Here is a 16,896-nt window from a genome sequence, read left to right as displayed (position 1 = left end):
TTTTACAAAACTCCAGTTGACAAGATCAGAGTACAGAAAATAGGAGGTTGGGAGAAAACAATTAAAATAACAGTAAATAAGTATTTTTAAATACTAGTACATAAAATTTCTAGATGGTCTCTCCTTTCAAATGAATTTTCTTCTTTTAACAGTTTTTAAGCCAGCCCATACTAGCTTGAAATCTGTTGTCCTTTGTACTTCCATTTGCCTTTATTTTTTTTCTCACAAGTCCTGACAAAAATATTTAACAGCCTGGCCTTTTCACAAATTCACTTGGGATTGAAAGGGACACTCCCCTCCTTGGCATCAGGCCTGACAGGATTGGTCTCCAAACCACACTTCAAACCACAAACCACACACGTGAGAGTATGAAGCATGACAAACCTTCCCTCTCTGACCTGCAGATCTCTGATTGGTACACTTAGTTATGGGAAATGACTTGTGAAGCTTGTTAAATGCAGATTCCTGGGCCTCTAGCGATTCTGGCCCGTTAAGTCTGAGATGGAGCCTAGGCATCTGCATTTTTAACAGGCATACCAAGTGATTTTGGTGCAGGTATTTGAAAACCACAGTTCGAGAACGATTGGTCTGAGGGAAACGAGAGCAATAATTGCTGAATCACTCACAGAGCTTTCTGTTTACTGTGGTTTTACTGTGGTTTACTGTCCTGAGCGGCTGCTCATGCTTACTCTTCCTTAAGTATTTCTCGTTTAAGGAAGCATATGAAAAAATTACCTTGGCCTTTTAAATTTGGGAGTACAAACATAAAACTGAGTTATTATAAAAACATAACTAGCAAGGGGTTGCATGTGGATGTAAATTTATTTATGCCTTTTTAGATCATAAATTAATGCTATTTTACGTTTTCGTATCATCGCTTCCTATGGCAATAGTTAGAACAATCAGCCCTTCAAGCGGAACTTGAGAAGGAAAAGCAAGCCCTCGAGAATGCCCTCGGAAAAGCCCAGCTCTCGGAAGAAAAGGAGCAAGAAAATAGTGAGCTCCACACCCAGCTTCAACAGCTGCAGGTAGAGACTTGCTGGTTCCAAATATGTTCTTACGTAGGACACCCAGTGATCTTGCTATTTTCAGGCCAACACTTAACACCCTGCTCTCACTTGTAAGCAACTTGAATTATTAGAAAAAAGGAATTCTGGGTGGGACAGTCCCATAGCCTGTGTTTCCTTGTGAGCCCATCGTTTGATGATTATTAATATGCATATCCTTTGTGTTGTTCTGATGGTGCAAAGAGGTGGAGGCTTGTTGATGGTAAACAGAATACTATGTAAATTCATGGACGAAGACAATACCTTCCATTTCTCCTAGAAGCAGATTTGTCACCAGACTAAGCTAAAATTATCAGATTGATGCCTCCTCCTTCCACTGAAATATCTTTATAATTATCCAGGAATTTCACTCGAGTGGGTTGCAGAACTTCTTAACCGTAAGCAGTTTTCACAATCCACTTCTCAGAAAGGACGCTATTAAAAATGCAGTCATTTTACATTGTGGGGCAGAATTTTCTTTGGCAGAATTTTCTTACAGCTATTGTCACAGTAATCTGCCCAGCAAACTGCAGGAGAAGCAGGTGGACAGGGTTTTCCAGGTAATTAAACTCTCACAGAGCACAGATGTCTGAACAAACAAGTACCTGGATCAACACTCAGGTCTCCAAATCTGTGAGGTCAGAGGCCACTTGGCTGACTGAGGTGGCAGCTGGTACACTTCACCAGAAATAAAGGGGCAGAGTTGCTATGGTTTTGGGGAAGCCTTCCAAAAAGTCATGCAGGGGGATTTGTGACAAATGAGACTAATGAACTCACCCAGATTCTCTGTCTCTCCTTCCAAGGCCTTGAATGTTTTTTTCCTCAAAGTTTAAGGACATCTAATAACCTAGAATTTAATTTTTACTATTAGTTCAACTTCTGAAGCAAATATCGTAAAAGATATTTTCCATTCTTGTGTGAATTGTGTGCATGTTGTGTGTTGATTGGATGATTATTTTTTTTTGAGGAGGAGGATTAGCCCTGAGCTAACTGCTGCCAATCCTCCTCTTTTTGCTGAGGAAGACTGGCCCTGAGCTAACATCTGTGCCCGTCTTCTTCTACTTTATATGTAGGACGCCTGCCACAGCATGGCTTGCCAAGCAGTGTCGTGTCCGCACCAGGGATCCGAACCAGCGAACCCTGAGCTGCCGAAGCGGAATGTGTGCACTTAACCGCTGGGCCACCGGGCCGGCCCCTTATTTTTTATTTTTATGGAAATTTTAAAATAACCACAAAAACAGAGAGAATAGTCTTGTGCCCTTTTGTTTACCTGGCTTAAACAATTAGCAACATTCTGCCATTCTTGTTTCAGTTAGTCCATATTTTTTTTACCGGAATATTTTAAAGAAAATCTCATATATCTTTATTTCACTCATAAATACTTTAGTATACATCTCTTAAAGAAAAGGGCAAACATATATTCTTAGGAGCCTTCTCCAAGATAGAAACTGAAGTCAGCTTTCCGGAATGTTGGCCCGTGCTGTGAGACTACCTTAGTTGGAACTAGGTCCTTGGCCCACTAACCTCCTGAGACGGAGTACAAGTTGAACTCACTCTGCATTTGTCTTTGTCAGAAATCATTTCGTTGCAATGAACTGAAACCTACCAAGAAACTGAAACCTAGCTCAAGAAAGGAGGCAGCTTACTAGGAACCAGAGCTGCTCTGTGATTCTTTCAGGGCTACACGGCTCTCTCATTTCTCCTCTGTCTCTCTGGGCATTGTCTTTGGCCCAGCACGGACCCCAGCCCTGAGCTGACTTCTTTTTACCGACCCAGCTCTTATACAGACTTGCCGTACTGGATCTTGGTTCAAATTTTGGAGAGAGTGAGGACTTGTTTTCTGGCTAGTCCATGGGTTGGCTGGCCTTGGGTCAGCTCCCCTGCAGCCAGGATTAGGCAGTAGTACAAGCATGGGTGCCTTGGGGCCGTGGGCAGGACAGTTTACAGATAAGAGACTCCAGATGGGACAAGCAGTTACCATATTTGTTGCAATTCTAAATTCTCCATTTTAGTTAACAGTGTTACATTGAGTTTGAAGTAAATTAATCACTCAGGTAGGATATAGGTATTCAGGGAAATATAATCAATAGTTTAGGATGTAGAACTATTTTTCTTTACAATTTAGGATGAGTTTAGCAATTTCTTTTTACTTGAAAGAGACATTGTCTGAATTCAGTTCTGGGGTCTAGATATGTTTGTTTGTTTGTTAGTAGAGAAAATATGCTGGCATATAACAAATAGTCCCACAGAGAATTGTAAGGTGTTAGAGAAACTTTAATATTAGATGTTCTGTTTTTTAATTGCTTGGCAGATAGAGCTGAGTATTGTGGCAAAGTGTTTTTTTTTTTAACTTTAAATTATGGACATTTCAAGCATATGAAAAAATAGAATACTGAAATGAATCCTCGTGTATATCACCCATCTTGAGCAATTATCAGCACACAGCCAGTCTTATTTCATCAGTAACGCCCTCCACACCCCACCCGTCAGACCTATTGACACACTGAATTATTTTGAAGTGAATCCTAAACATCTTATTTTATCTGTAAATACTGTACTATTGTTATGTATCTCTAAAAAACAACGGCTTTAAAAACAAGGGTAAACACAGATACCATTTTATACCTCGAAATTGTAATAATTTCACAATATTATCAAATACCTTATCAGTATTCAGATTTTTCAAATTATCTCATAACTTTTTTACAAGTATTTTGTTGGAATCAAGATCCAAATAAGGTACACACATTGCATTTGGTTGACTTGATTCTTAAGTCTCTTGTAGTCTCTAGGTTTCCTTTTTTTTCCTGTCTTATGTATTAAAGAAAACCAGGTCTTTGTCCTATAGAGTTTCCCATATTCTAGATTTTATTGGTTGCGTCTCCATGGTCTTGATTAATACATTCTTATGTTACATGTGGAGACTTATTTAGGTTTGAGTTAGTTACTTTTTGGTAAGACAGTGTTCATAGGCGCTTCTCTCTGTATCACATCAGGAAACATCGTAATGCCTGGTTGTGTCTTTTATGACTTTAATTGATCAGTAGATTCAGAGATTGTCAGCCTATTAAAAAATTGGTAAAGGGAGTTGAATAGAACTGTCATATGATAAGTAATATAGGCTCTGTGTGTGTATGTGGCTGTATTTTAGATTTTGTTTTGTAAATTTTACCTCCCATTTCACCACCCTCCATAGGATGACAATAACCTGTTAAAACAGCAACTTAAAGATTTCCAGAATCACCTTAACCGTGTGGTTGATGGTTTGATTCGTCCAGAAGAAGTGGCAGCTCGTGTAGATGAGCTAAGGAGAAAACTGAAATCGGGAGCTGGAGAAATGAGGTAATGGAAGATCAGGACCTGCAAGTGCAGAGTGGCCGTGTAGTGAACGTGAGCTTCAAAGATGAGCTCACCTTTCCAAGTATTGTTAATGGCTGACTTCTTCTGTAAGGTTTCCTTTATCATATTTTCATGATTGTGACACCAAGATTGCTTAGTTCAAATTGTCTTTCATTCATTTTTTTTACATTCGTCAATCTACAAAAGCAGACACCAGGTTAAGAGGCAAAACGTTCATTTGGGATCAAAGAATTGCAATTCAGGGAGCACAGATTCAGGTAGAAACCCAAATAGTGTCCTGATTACAGGATCGGGGCTCAAGGATTTTATGGGAAGAGGGAGGATGAGGTGAGGTGTGTTAAAGAAGAGTCCACTGGTGCCAGAGGAGGTGAGGCTAGGTTTGTACTTAAGAGACTGGCCTGAGGTTCGATCATTAGGCGAAAAGCTAGACTTGTACTTCATTGATTGATTAGCAGTCCAGTTGTCAGCAAAGTCCAGTTTCATCAGTCCTTACAGACAGGGTATTCTTGTCCTTACTGACTTCTTGGAATGTTGGCGGTTTGATCCAGTTTAGAAGATAAAGAAAACAAGATGTGCAAGGAAATTCCTCTGGAATGGCAGCTCTGGCTCTATTTTAATATGGCTCCACTCATGTCATCTTTCATATATTTTAAATCTTGTATACTTTTTGGTATTACTTAATTTAAAAAACATAAACGTTTTAAGAGTAACTCTTTCTTGAAAGTTCATTGCACATGGTCAGGGAGAAGAGCCACATGATGCACTTTGATAGAAAACAGATATCAAAAGAAAACTGAGGCTAATTTAAATATACACAATGGACATTTGTTCTTTGAGCAAACATTGTTAGCCTGATAGGAGCTTGTGTTTTCAAAGTGGTGACAGTCATTTGATAAAATAGTGGTTTGTGCTTAGGAAATGCTCAGTAAGTTGCTATGGACTGACACCAGTTCCATTCCACACAACCCTTTACTCCTGCACTAGTGTTACCAGTATGTCTGCAACCAGCATCCAGCATCAAAAATAAAATGTCATGCTTATACCGTCTTTTTTCCCCCCTTACCAGAATCCATAGTCCTTCTGATGTCTTAGGGAAAAGCCTTGCTGATTTGCAGAAACAATTCAGTGAAATCCTTGCACACTCCCAGTGGGAAAGAGAGGAAGCACAAGGGAGAGAGAGAAAACTCCAGAAAGAAATGGCTCTGCAACAAGAGAAACTGGCCACCGGACAAGAGGAGTTCCGACAGGCCTGTGAGAGAGCCCTTGAAGCAAGAGTAAGAAAGGGGCAGGAGGCGGCTATAGGGAAGTGTTTGGCAAATATTCATGTTTTTCAGCAAATTACAATGCTTCCTTTCTTGTATAAATACAGTATAATTATTGTTATTTTCACTCTTAACAAGTCAAACTAGGTATGACTAAAATTCAACCCTAAATGTGGTGACTGATGTCAGAGTCAGGCTTCTTTGTGACGCTGTGTTTTCCTTGCTTTGGAAGCAAGTGAGAAATGTTTCTTAACATGCAGGTAAATAATACCACATTGCTAGAGCATAGCATAGGGCCAGAATCTGATTTTTTGATGTAATTATTTTAATGATGAGGCAAACATTAAAATGGTTCCTAGAGAACAGTTGAGATAAAAGCATCCTCAGTAATTCATTAGTACAAAATTTCATTACACTCTTTAGTAAAATGAAATATAATTTTCTAAAAATTTTCTATGTTGCTTAAAATATATTTTGCTTAGAAGTCATCTTTGAAACTTGATTTCCTTCCAGATTAATTTTGATAAGAGGCAACATGAAGCCAGAATCCAGCAGTTGGAGAATGAAATTCGCTATTTGCAAGAAAATCTAAAAAGTATGGAGGAAATTCAAGGGCTTACGGATCTCCAACTTCAGGAAGCTGATGAAGAGAAGGAGAGAATTCTGGCCCAACTCCAAGAGTTAGAGAAAAAGGTGGGGAAGCCTAGGAAAGAGACACATGAGTCTCTGCTGCCGGGGTCCTGCTGTGGCAGTCAGGCCAGCCGAGAGGGACGTGGGCCACAGTTGCCTCTGACTGCATTGCTGGCCCGGAGGTGAACCAAACATGGGAGGGGCCTGGATGCGTGTCATCAAATCAAGGGCCTGAGACAAGGGTGCCAGGAGAGGTGGAAACAAGGGAATTGGGAATGTAAGGACTGACTTAGAGTTAGTTAGGTGGTACTGAAACGCTATTGAGATGAGTTGGCCTCCTTCAAAATCCCGTGCCCAATTGGACACATGTGGGAAATTATGTTTAAACTCCTCATCTTCCTTTCTAATACCCTGGCCTCTCTTTGGACTTCTCTATCCTACCTCAACCATGTACTCTTATTGTCACATCCTAGACTTTGTTCAGATCAGAAATTGCACCCACCACCTCTGAAATCACAAACTGAAGCATCGCATTCTGATCATAACCTCATAGTCTGTTAGCACTCCCATGCTGACAGTTTTTCAACCTTGTTGCAAATTCCAGTGTATTAGCCCCATCTTTTCTGTCTGTTAAGCCTTCCTGTCTTTACTTTCCTTCACGTCCACCTTAAATTCCATGGTCTACCGCTGTAGCCATTTTTTGCAAATATCCTCAAATCCATTGCCCTTTTTTCCTGCCTTACTTCCATGACAAAACTGCAGCTGACTGCCTTCTTTGGGCTTGCCCCCATGCTCATATTCCTGGAGGAGAACATCCCCCATCCAGGCATAGTGGTATCACTATAAACTCTTGGTCACCATCTTCAAATGGACAACATTACCCTTCTCTCTGGTAAGCTTGCTCTCCCTTCCTCCACTGTCTCATACCTTCTCACTCCTCACTCCTACCCTCCCTGCTCCCAGTCTCAGTGAATGACTTGCTTCATACCGCACTGAGAACCCATCAGTCTCCAAGTCCTATTGAGTCTGCCTCCCAAATATTTCTGGAATATATGTACTTTTTCCTTCTCTGATGCCACCACCCTCATCCAGCCGTCATCTGTTATGGACAACTGCTGTGGCTACCTGACAGATCTCCTGCTTCTGCTGATGGCCCTACCCCACAGAGCAGCCAACATGCTCTTCTGAAAACATGAATTAGCTCTTGTCAGTACCTCCATCTTCCTCCATCTCTAGTAGCTTCTGTTGTTTTTTATAATTAAGACCAGAATTCTTAACTATGAGGCTCTGCATGATTTGCCTCTGTTTAGCTCTCTCCTTTTCTCACCACGCTGCTTTCATTTCCTCGAAAATGCCAAGTTCTGTCTTCCTTCTTGGCCTTCCCACGTGCCATTCCCTCTCCTGGACCGTGTTTCTCTACTGTTCTTCTCCCTGCCTGCCCCCTCCCCACCAACTTAGGTCTCCCCTGCTGTTCTCTCAAATAGTACCCTGTTCTGTCCCTTGATAGCACTGACCACAATTTTAGTTATATATTAGTCTGAATATTGGTTTGGTATCTGTCTCATAAGCTCCTTGATGGCAGCAGCCAAGTTGGTTTTATGTACCACCATATGCCTGGTGCCTGACTCAGTGATCACAGGGGCTGGTCTATCACTTGGCAGTGGTGCCAGGAAATGTCTTTCCAATGAATGAGTGAATCTCCTTTCACTAAGATTCTTAAATTAGAAGGCTGATTTCATTCTAGGTTTACCATAGAGTTTTGAGATGATTTTATGTATTCTTTTAGTCAGTAAATATTCCTGGAGCACCTCCCGTGTACCAGGTATTATTCTAGGCGTGGGCGTGGAGCAGTGAACAGGGTCCCTGCCCTCGTGGAGTTTACATCTTAATTCACGGCTACCAAATGATTCATCTGCTTAATTAACATTTCTTTTATTCTAGAAGAAACTTGAAAATGCCAGATCTCAGGAGCAGTTTCTGGGTTTAGATAAAGAATTGAAGAAACTGAAGAAAGCTGTGGCCGCCTCTGATAAGCTAGCCACAGCTGAGCTCACCATTGCCAAAGACCAGCTGAAGTCCCTGCATGGAACTGTTATGAAAATTAACCAGGAGCGAGCAGAGGTGGGTCCATGTGTACAGAACGAGTTTCCACCAGTGCTGTCAGGAAGACATAGCAACTTGTGTTATTAATCTCTTGTTACGGACTTTGGCTATTTTATAAACCACTATAAAGTTGTCTGTTTCCGTTCAGACCTGAAGGTTGTATTTTCCCAGCACAGCCCTGCCAGGGGTCCTGCACTCTGTTGAGTCCTAGAAAGAGCCATCAAATGAAGCATACTGTCCTTACCTCAAAGTGTGGGGCTCTGCTTAGGGAGGGAGCAGTCAACACACTTGAACAAAGGTTGTGAAGCCTCTCCATATAATCCTTCTGAACCTCAAACTTGTCAATTTGTGCAGTCAGATGATAATACGTTACCTCATAGGGCTCTTATGACTCCTAACTGAGGTAATGTCTGCTACGGTCTTTGTATGGTACAGTCCTGGAAGACTGTGGAACAGTGAGGGAAAAAGAAGGCCTTGCTCTTTCTGATGCGGCACTGCCCCCTCGGCCCCCATGGAGGGGTGGGGTGGGCGGCCGAGTGATGGGAAAGCGCAGGATAAGGGGAGACTTGGTGCCACATGTGCGTGGGAAGCCAGGCAGGCAACCTGACAAAAACAGAGGGATCGATCTGCGAGGAAGAAAGAAATGAAGAAGACAACCTGTGATGGCAGTGGTGCCTTTCTCTTTCCGTTTGTCCCGGCAGGAGCTGCAGGAAACAGAGAGGTTCAGCAAAAAGGCAGAGCAGGCGGCCAGGGATCTGACCCGAGCAGAAGCAGAGATTGAACTCCTGCAGAATCTTCTCAGGGATAAAGAGCAGCAGGTCAGTGCTGGTACCCTCAGACCTCCTCCTCATTGGGTCCTTATCAGTTCCTAAGAGACTAAATGACTGGAGGTGACGTCTCAAATAATTTTAAGTGCAGTCAATAGTCAGTCAGTACTTTATCCTCTACTATGTGCCAGACGAAGTGTAGTTTAAATATAAGGAGTAATGCAGTTTCCTCATTAGTGAAGTGTAAGTAAAAATTAGAGAATTACAATCAAGTTCAAGGATAAGTGCATCCGGGAAAGAATCTTCATTGACAACTTTGTGTATGTGATGTTTTAATAGTTTGGAGTGGAGATGGAGAAAGTAGATGTCGGCACTGGAGGAGCAAACTCACAGGTGCGGGAAGTCGAGAAACTCAATGAGACGATGGAGAGACAAAGGACAGAGATTGCAAGGCTGCGGAATTTGCTAGACCTCACTGGGGCTGGTAAAGTATTGGGCTTTGATTTTGGTAGTGGGTTTGCGTTTGTTATAACATCAAGTCATTGTGTTTGTGTTTTACCTTTAGAAAGCTTCTTTAACTGTTACAGATCAATTCCCTGCTTGATTTACAGAGCTGTGACAATTAGCTTAATAAATAAAATCAAAGAATTTTAAAAACATTTTATATAAATACAGTATTAAGGGACTTGATTACAAAGAAACTAGAGATTTATTTTTGTATTTTCAAAAGAAATAAGGTTTACAAATCTCTTTCTTTTTTTTCTCTGACTCACTTTATAAGTGAACAACAGAAGGATATGTTTATCCTCTTTAACTGTTAGCAAAAACTCATTACCAAAGGGCAGGCTGAAAATCTGCTTTGAGCAACTGATAACAGCCATTGGCTGTCATGGAATCACTTTTGTATTTTGAGAGAGAAAGGAAGCAGATAATTTCATACCCAACTTCACAGAATGGCTTTCCTTTACAGATAACAAAGGAAGCTTTGAAAATGTTTTGGAAGAAATTGCTGAACTCCGACGTGAAGTTTCTTATCAGAATGATTACATCAGCAGCATGGCCGATCCTTTCAAAAGACGCGGCTATTGGTACTTTATGCCACCACCACCATCATCAAAAGTAGGAAGTCTGTGGTGCTGGGAGTGAATACTGAATTTTCTTGAAGAAAGCCTGACAGTGGTCCCTTCCCCAAATTTGTGCACAAGTGTCAAGGACAACCTTTCTAGGCTAAGCCCTGCATTGAGGATCTTAAGTGTTTTTAATACTTGAGGTGAAAATAGGGCCTTCCCAGGAAGATGGCAGTTGCCCATTCATACTCGGGTGGCATGTTGTGGGGTCCCCTGAATGAGGATGCTCTAAGGGGATAAGGTGACATGAGCCCCGAGAGCCTGTTGAAAACGGGTATAGAATTGGGCAGAGGCTCAGACAGAAGGATGGGCACCTGGATTTCATTTAATTTTAACAAACATTCATTCATTGTTTACTGAAGTCTAGGTCAAGTTCTAGGCAGTGTAGGGGTACCATGATGAATGATCCCCCTGCTCTCAAGGAGCTCATGGACTGGTGGGGAAGACAGGCACAGCAATGTAATTATAAAACAGTGACATACATGTGACAACAGACTTGACCTGTGTGCTCCAGTTGCAGAGAAGGGTTAAGGATTCATTTTGTGGAGAAGTTCAGGAAGGAGGGCTTCACAAGCAGGGTCTCGAAGTCAGCACTTAGCAACGGTCAATGGTGGGCTTTTAGGAGGGACAGGACAGCTTGTGTGGCAGAGGAGAGTTGGTTTAGCTGTGGCAGGGAGCCTTGTGGGGCTGGAGGGTTGGATGGGAACAGTGAAAGGTGCAGCTGGAAAAGTAGATTAGGATCATGCTTTTTTAAAAAGGGCCTCAGAATCCCTTGCTCTTCGTTATGTAGGCCTTGGGAAATTGAGCTTGTCTGTAATGTGGCCAGAGCTGTAGTTTAGGAAAAATATTCGGGCAGAGTATGGAGGCTAGACTTTCAGTGGGTGAACTCGTGTGAGGGTGTTTGAACTCATTCAGGTGCAGGATAGAAGAAGCCAGAGATAGAGCAGTGGAGCTGGAGAAGAGATGGCATTGAGGGATGTTCAGGAGACAGAATGATCAGCGCCGGGGGCCCGAATGTGGGACGTGAGGAGAGACTGTAAGCAGCACTTAGCCAAAGCAAAGGGGCTGGGTGATGTCATGCTGGAATCAGCTGATGAGGAACAGTCAGGGAGAAGCAGCTCCGACACACTGGGATCCCGGGTCTGTGTAGACTTAATCAGAACCCCGAAGAGCAGAATCTGAGATCCTTCTCCCAGAAATCTAAAGGAAGCCAACATGCTTGGCGCAACCAGGGTTGGAGGTGGAAGCAGTGTAGGTTAGAGCCAGACACCGCAAGCCCGAGCTAGGTGAGGGTTTGGAGGATAGACCTATGACTGGGAAGGAGAGGGAGAGGAGCAGGGTAGAGCTCTAAAGCCATGCCAAGCTCCCGGGACCGCGGAAGAGTAGTACTCCCAGATTGCTTTGAAAGTTCACTGGTTTCCTTTGCCTCAGTTGCTGGGCCATCAAGCACAAGGCAAGAGAAGAGAAACCACCAGGAAAGATGAGTACAGGAGAGAGGCTGACAGCCACGTGCTTTACATGACCATGTAATGACATCTCACTTCTGCCCGTGAAAAATGGGAATTAGGATGTATGAAAAGAAGCCAGTTCTTTCTCAACTTTGCTGTATCTCAACTTTGGTCTGGACTTTGACATTTCTCCAAATTTGCCTTTTCATTTGTAATAGTGTGCTCTGCTGTTGTTTACTTTAGGTTTCCAGCCATAGTTCCCAGGCCACTAAGGACTCTGGTGTCGGCCTAAAGTACACAGCCTCAACTCCTGTTAGAAAACCACATCCTGGGTGCCAGGATGGGAAGGAAGGCACTGGGGCTCCACCTGCCTCAGGATACTGGGTTTACTCTCCCATCAGGAGTGGCTTACATAAATCATTTTCAAATAGAGGTAAGTTAAATCACATAAGGGAAGTTGCATTTCTCTTGCCTGTTTAATCACCGTTTATTGGTTCTCTGAAATCCATAAGACACAGTCCAAACTCCTTAGCTTGCTCTGTGATCTGGTCTTGGCCAATGACCTCTTCTCTCACCTTCCATCACTCCCACACATGAGCTATACCCAATTGCTTAAGATACTCACAGCAGGCCATGTTCCTCAGACCTCCATGTTTTGTTTTGTTTTGTTTTGTTTGAGGAAGATTAGCCCTGAGCTAACATCTGCTGCCAACCCTCCTCTTTTTGCTGAGGAAGACTGGCCCTGAGCTAACATCCATGCCCATCTTCCTCTACTCTACACGTGGGACGCCTACCACAGCATGGCTTGCCAAGTGGTGCCACGTCCCCACCTGGGATCTGAACCGGCGAACCCCAGGCTGCTGAAGCAGAATGTGCACACTTAACCGCTGTGCCACTGGGCCGGCCCCCTCAGACCTCCATGTTTTAAACCCTCTGTTTAGAATGTCTTTCTTCCTTCCTCTCCCAAACCTACTCCTACTCATCCTTCAACAAGACCCGGTCCTCAAACATCACTTCTTTTCTGGAGCCTTCTTCTATCCTGCCTAACAGGCAGACTGAGTAGCTTCTTCACATGCGGTCCTGGATACATCCTTTATCATGGCATTAATTAGCTCAACTAAAATGACATTTTATAGTTCTGTCTTCCAAACCTCCAGGGGGAAGAGTCAGACCTGGGGTAAATCCTATCTCTTTCAGTAAGTAGCTATGTGATCCTAAACAAATTATTTAGTTACTCTGAGACTGTTAATATATAAAATGGGAATAGCACCTTCTGAGAATTTGCTCATTCAGGAGCTGTTTATTGAGTGCCTGCTGTGTGCTAGTCATCAGTGATAAACATAGTTCTTGCTAGTAGGGGACATAAGTAAGTAAACCAGCACTTTACAGAGTCTGTGTGTCATGAGAGTGACAAATGCTGAGAGCTCGGGGGTCTCACTGCATCTCTCTGTTGGTCTTTTATGTAGTGTGAAGCAGGCACTCAAATGGCTGCTGAAATAAATGAATGAATAAAAGAATGAAGGTGGAAAAGAACAAACCAACAGATCGGCATAGGGAAAGCTCACGTGTCAGCCACTGAAAATAATTTGAATCCCTGTTTTGATCTGCTTTTCAAAACTGCTTTTGACCTTTTTCAGAGAATTTTATTCTCACATTTCTGGCATCTTGGCCTAAATGCTGCTGTTCTCTATTAAACTTGTTTACCTAGTAAGCCATGGGAGTAAAACACTCTTCCGCTTCTTTCTTTCGAGATGCAGACAGTGGAGGAGATAGCCAGGAAGAGAGCGAGCCAGATGACCAAGAGGACCGCCCATTTGTGCCTCCTCCTGGATACATGATGTATACCGTGTTTCCCGATGGTTCTCCTGTACCCCAGGGCATGGCCCTGTATGCACCACCTCCTCCCCTGCCCAGCAGTAGCCGACCTCTCACCCCTGGCACTGTTGTTTATGGCCCGCCTCCTGCTGGTGCCCCCATCGTGTATGGGCCTCCACCCCCCAACTTCTCCATCCCCCTCATCCCTGTGGGCGTGCTGCATTGCAACGTCCCGGAGCACCATAACTTAGTAAGTGGAACGACGTAAGACTCCCCTATCCACACTGCTTCCATGGGAGACTAAATGCGGCTGTATACTTAATGAGTTGACCTGTTTGTGAATGGATGACATCCTGACAGTGTGTTTGTAAGGCTGATAGTTAGAACTGAGCAAGCATTCTCTTATTAAAATACTGTTCTAGACAGAAGTTAGTGTACCGGGCCAGTCGACAAACCTGATTTAACCATTTTATAACCAAAATGCTTTCAGTCCAGAAATTAAACATTTTTAGAAAGTTTATTATGTATTTTTCTGTTGACAAATACTATGTTAATGTGTATGTATAGGTATATTCACATACTAGTGCCTGTACTTGTATACAGACATATATGTGCTTCTGTATACACACGTGTATGAGCAGCGTACAGCAAGCTTTTGGTGGGGATTATCTCTGCATAGTGAGGTTAATGATGATTTTTTCTTTCTTTTCATGTTCTTGTTTTATTGTAGAGACAATTTTGTATTCTGTTTTTCTCACTTAATGTTACCAGCGTTTCCGCATGGTTTTACAAATGTTTTTAAGCAGTATTTTAATGACTGCGTAACCTTTCTTTAGGCACTATAGTTGACTTAACTGTGTGTAAATTTTTACTGTAGTTGATATTCTATTCTTAGGCTAGATTCCAAGAAATGATCACTTCCTAATCACTAGCTTACTTTATAAGGGTTTTGGTTCTAAAGAAATAAAATGCATTATAAGCTCCTTCAAACTCAAAACACCTGGAGCGCTGTATTGTTCCCTTTTCCTCTCGGCAGATTGAGAGGAAGATGAAGGACCAGGACACTGGGTGCCGAGCCGTCAGCCTCATTTTAATAGGTCAGACTAGTTTCAGAGGGACTGTTGATATCTACATGGTTGAAAGTGGTAGTCATGCACACGATCCTGCAGGTTTTCACTTGTATTTATAGCAATTCTGTGGGTTCCGCATTTGATCGTCTCTTGAGTTGGCTCTTTGACGCTGCGTCGATGCCCAGCTGGTTCTGTAGTCCCCGGGTGCACTTCTGCGTCTCCCTACAGTTGCACGTGTTATTTCTTCAGCTTAGGTCTTTCCCATTTCATTGATTCTCCAAAACCCAGGCAAAACATCTCGTCCTCGGGGCACCCTTCTCAGACAGCTCCCCTCGCACGTGCCTGGAGCAGGGAGAGACCTCTGTGTCTGTCTCTTCTGCTAGATGCTGAGCTCCGGAGGCAGAGGTCATCCACAGGGGGTGCTTGGTGAATGTTATCAACCATAGTTGGACTGATGGAAGCATTAAAAGCTCTACTAGTCTGTCAGTTTCATCTATGGCGTGTGAAAAAATTGACTTAACTTTTCTTTTCATACTGAAGTCTTAGAAGCCACCACCATTTTCATGTCATAGATACCACTTTAACCACAGTTAATTTCAGCTTTTCGCAGGAAAGAAGGGAAACATCTTATGTGTCAGTATTGCATTTTTCCCTTTGTTTAGGAGAATGAAGTTTCTAGATTAGAAGACATAATGCAGCATTTAAAATCAAAGAAACAGGAACGGTGGCTGAGAGCTTCCCAGCGGCAGTCTGAGAAAGAAAGAGAAGAATTGCGTCATAACATTGATGGTCTTTTGCAAGAGAAGAAGGACTTAGAGCGTGAAGTAGAAGAATTACGTAGAACCATCCAGAAACATCAACAGCGAAAGTAATTATTATTAGCCAGTTTGTTTTCATCATTGATGAATACGATGTTAGTTTGTTAAGCTAACCTAAATCAGTCCAATAGAACATGCTTTCATCTTGGAAGCATTCTAGATCTCTAGTGTCCGGAACAGTAGCCTCTAGCCACATGTGGCTGTTGAGCGCTTGAAATGTGGCTAATGGAACTGAGGGACAGAATTTAATTTAAATCAATTTAATAGCCACATGGTGTTTACCATATTGGACAGTGCAAGTTCTCTTGGCTGCTAGTTGAAATCAGCTCTTCTTTTAGGTGGATGATTGTTGTGGGATGAGTTTATTTTTATACCACAGGAGAATAGAAGTCTCAACGTCCTCTTGACCAAGTGCTGACTAAAAAAAATCATCTTTATATTAAGAAGGACAAAACAATTGCATCATACATTATACATCCTATGCAGTGAGTGGCCCCAGTAGGCCGTGTTGAATAAAAGGTAAACGTAGACCTTGAACATCATCCACGGAGCTGTCTCTCCCAGCCCTTCGCATAGAAAACCAGAAAATCATTGTGCATCTTTTTATCAGTTAGGCTACAAATGTCTGTATTGTCTACATTTAAAATCTCCTAATGGGTGTGTACGTGATTTTTTTAGAGACTTCATTGATGGAAATGTTGAGAGTCTTATGCATGAACTAGAATTAGAAAAATCACTCAAACACCATGAAGATATTGTAGATGAACTTGAGTGCATCGAGAAGACCCTTCTGAAACGTCGAGCAGAGCTCCGGGAAGCCGACCAACTGCTGGCGGAGGCTGAGAGTGAACTTTCATGCACAAAAGAGAAAGTATGTTCTGTTGTGGCTTGGGGTGAGCCAGTGTGCTGTCACCAGCAAGGAGGAATAGAAAGAAAATGTGATAAGAGCACAGTCAGCGCGTCAGGTGGCCGGGTCCAGGCTGGGCTAGTTGAGGAGCTGGGAGAATTGGGGCAAGTCACTTAAGTCCCCAAGCTCTGCTTTCCTCAGCTGTGAATTCAGGCTGGGGACACCAAGGCTGCTCAGTATGGATTAAGTGGAGCAGCATATTTAAAGCTCCTGAGGTCGTTTAGTTCCTAAAACATCCCACTTCCTTCTCCTGAGTGTGTCTTTTTTTAATTATTTGGACTCTGATATCTGTTTGTTGAATAAGTCAGTCTTATATTCTTACAAAGCAACGATGGACCTCACAAGACTCCTACTGTTACTTTGTTCTCCAAGTTGATAAGGATATAAAACCAAATATTTTGGGGTCTGAGATAGTATTCTTGAGACTGCAACACAGAAGGGAGCCTGGGAGGAGAAGGAGCTGCCTTGTATTGAGCCCCTACTATAGCCACACATTGGCTATTTTATAAATACCACTTCATTTAACCTTCCTGGCAACCCTGT

General features: G+C 42.7%; 1 protein-coding gene across 10 annotated transcripts in view; it reads left to right on the top strand.

The window, feature by feature from the left end:
• Nucleotides 1–16,896, top strand: part of CNTRL (centriolin) — a 79,846-nt gene that overhangs the window by 43,237 nt on the left and 19,713 nt on the right. For 7 of the 10 annotated variants that reach the window (XM_070518849.1, XM_070518847.1, XM_070518851.1 and 4 more), the window contains 12 exons: nt 894–1,028; nt 4,243–4,388; nt 5,473–5,680; nt 6,182–6,361; nt 8,240–8,419; nt 9,103–9,219; nt 9,508–9,652; nt 10,139–10,287; nt 11,987–12,176; nt 13,495–13,808; nt 15,291–15,496; nt 16,125–16,317. In XM_070518849.1, the coding sequence (XP_070374950.1) occupies nt 894–1,028; nt 4,243–4,388; nt 5,473–5,680; nt 6,182–6,361; nt 8,240–8,419; nt 9,103–9,219; nt 9,508–9,652; nt 10,139–10,287; nt 11,987–12,176; nt 13,495–13,808; nt 15,291–15,496; nt 16,125–16,317 (2,163 nt within the window). The remainder of the gene's footprint in view (nt 1–893; nt 1,029–4,242; nt 4,389–5,472; nt 5,681–6,181; nt 6,362–8,239; nt 8,420–9,102; nt 9,220–9,507; nt 9,653–10,138; nt 10,288–11,986; nt 12,177–13,494; nt 13,809–15,290; nt 15,497–16,124; nt 16,318–16,896) is intronic. The other 3 variants (XM_070518848.1, XM_070518854.1, XM_070518855.1) reach the window with 1 other exon arrangement.

The sequence above is a fragment of the Equus asinus genome, chromosome 10, assembly GCF_041296235.1.
Source record: "Equus asinus isolate D_3611 breed Donkey chromosome 10, EquAss-T2T_v2, whole genome shotgun sequence".
Classification (NCBI taxonomy): domain Eukaryota; kingdom Metazoa; phylum Chordata; class Mammalia; order Perissodactyla; family Equidae; genus Equus; species Equus asinus.
This window is presented reverse-complemented; position numbering and strand designations above follow the sequence as displayed.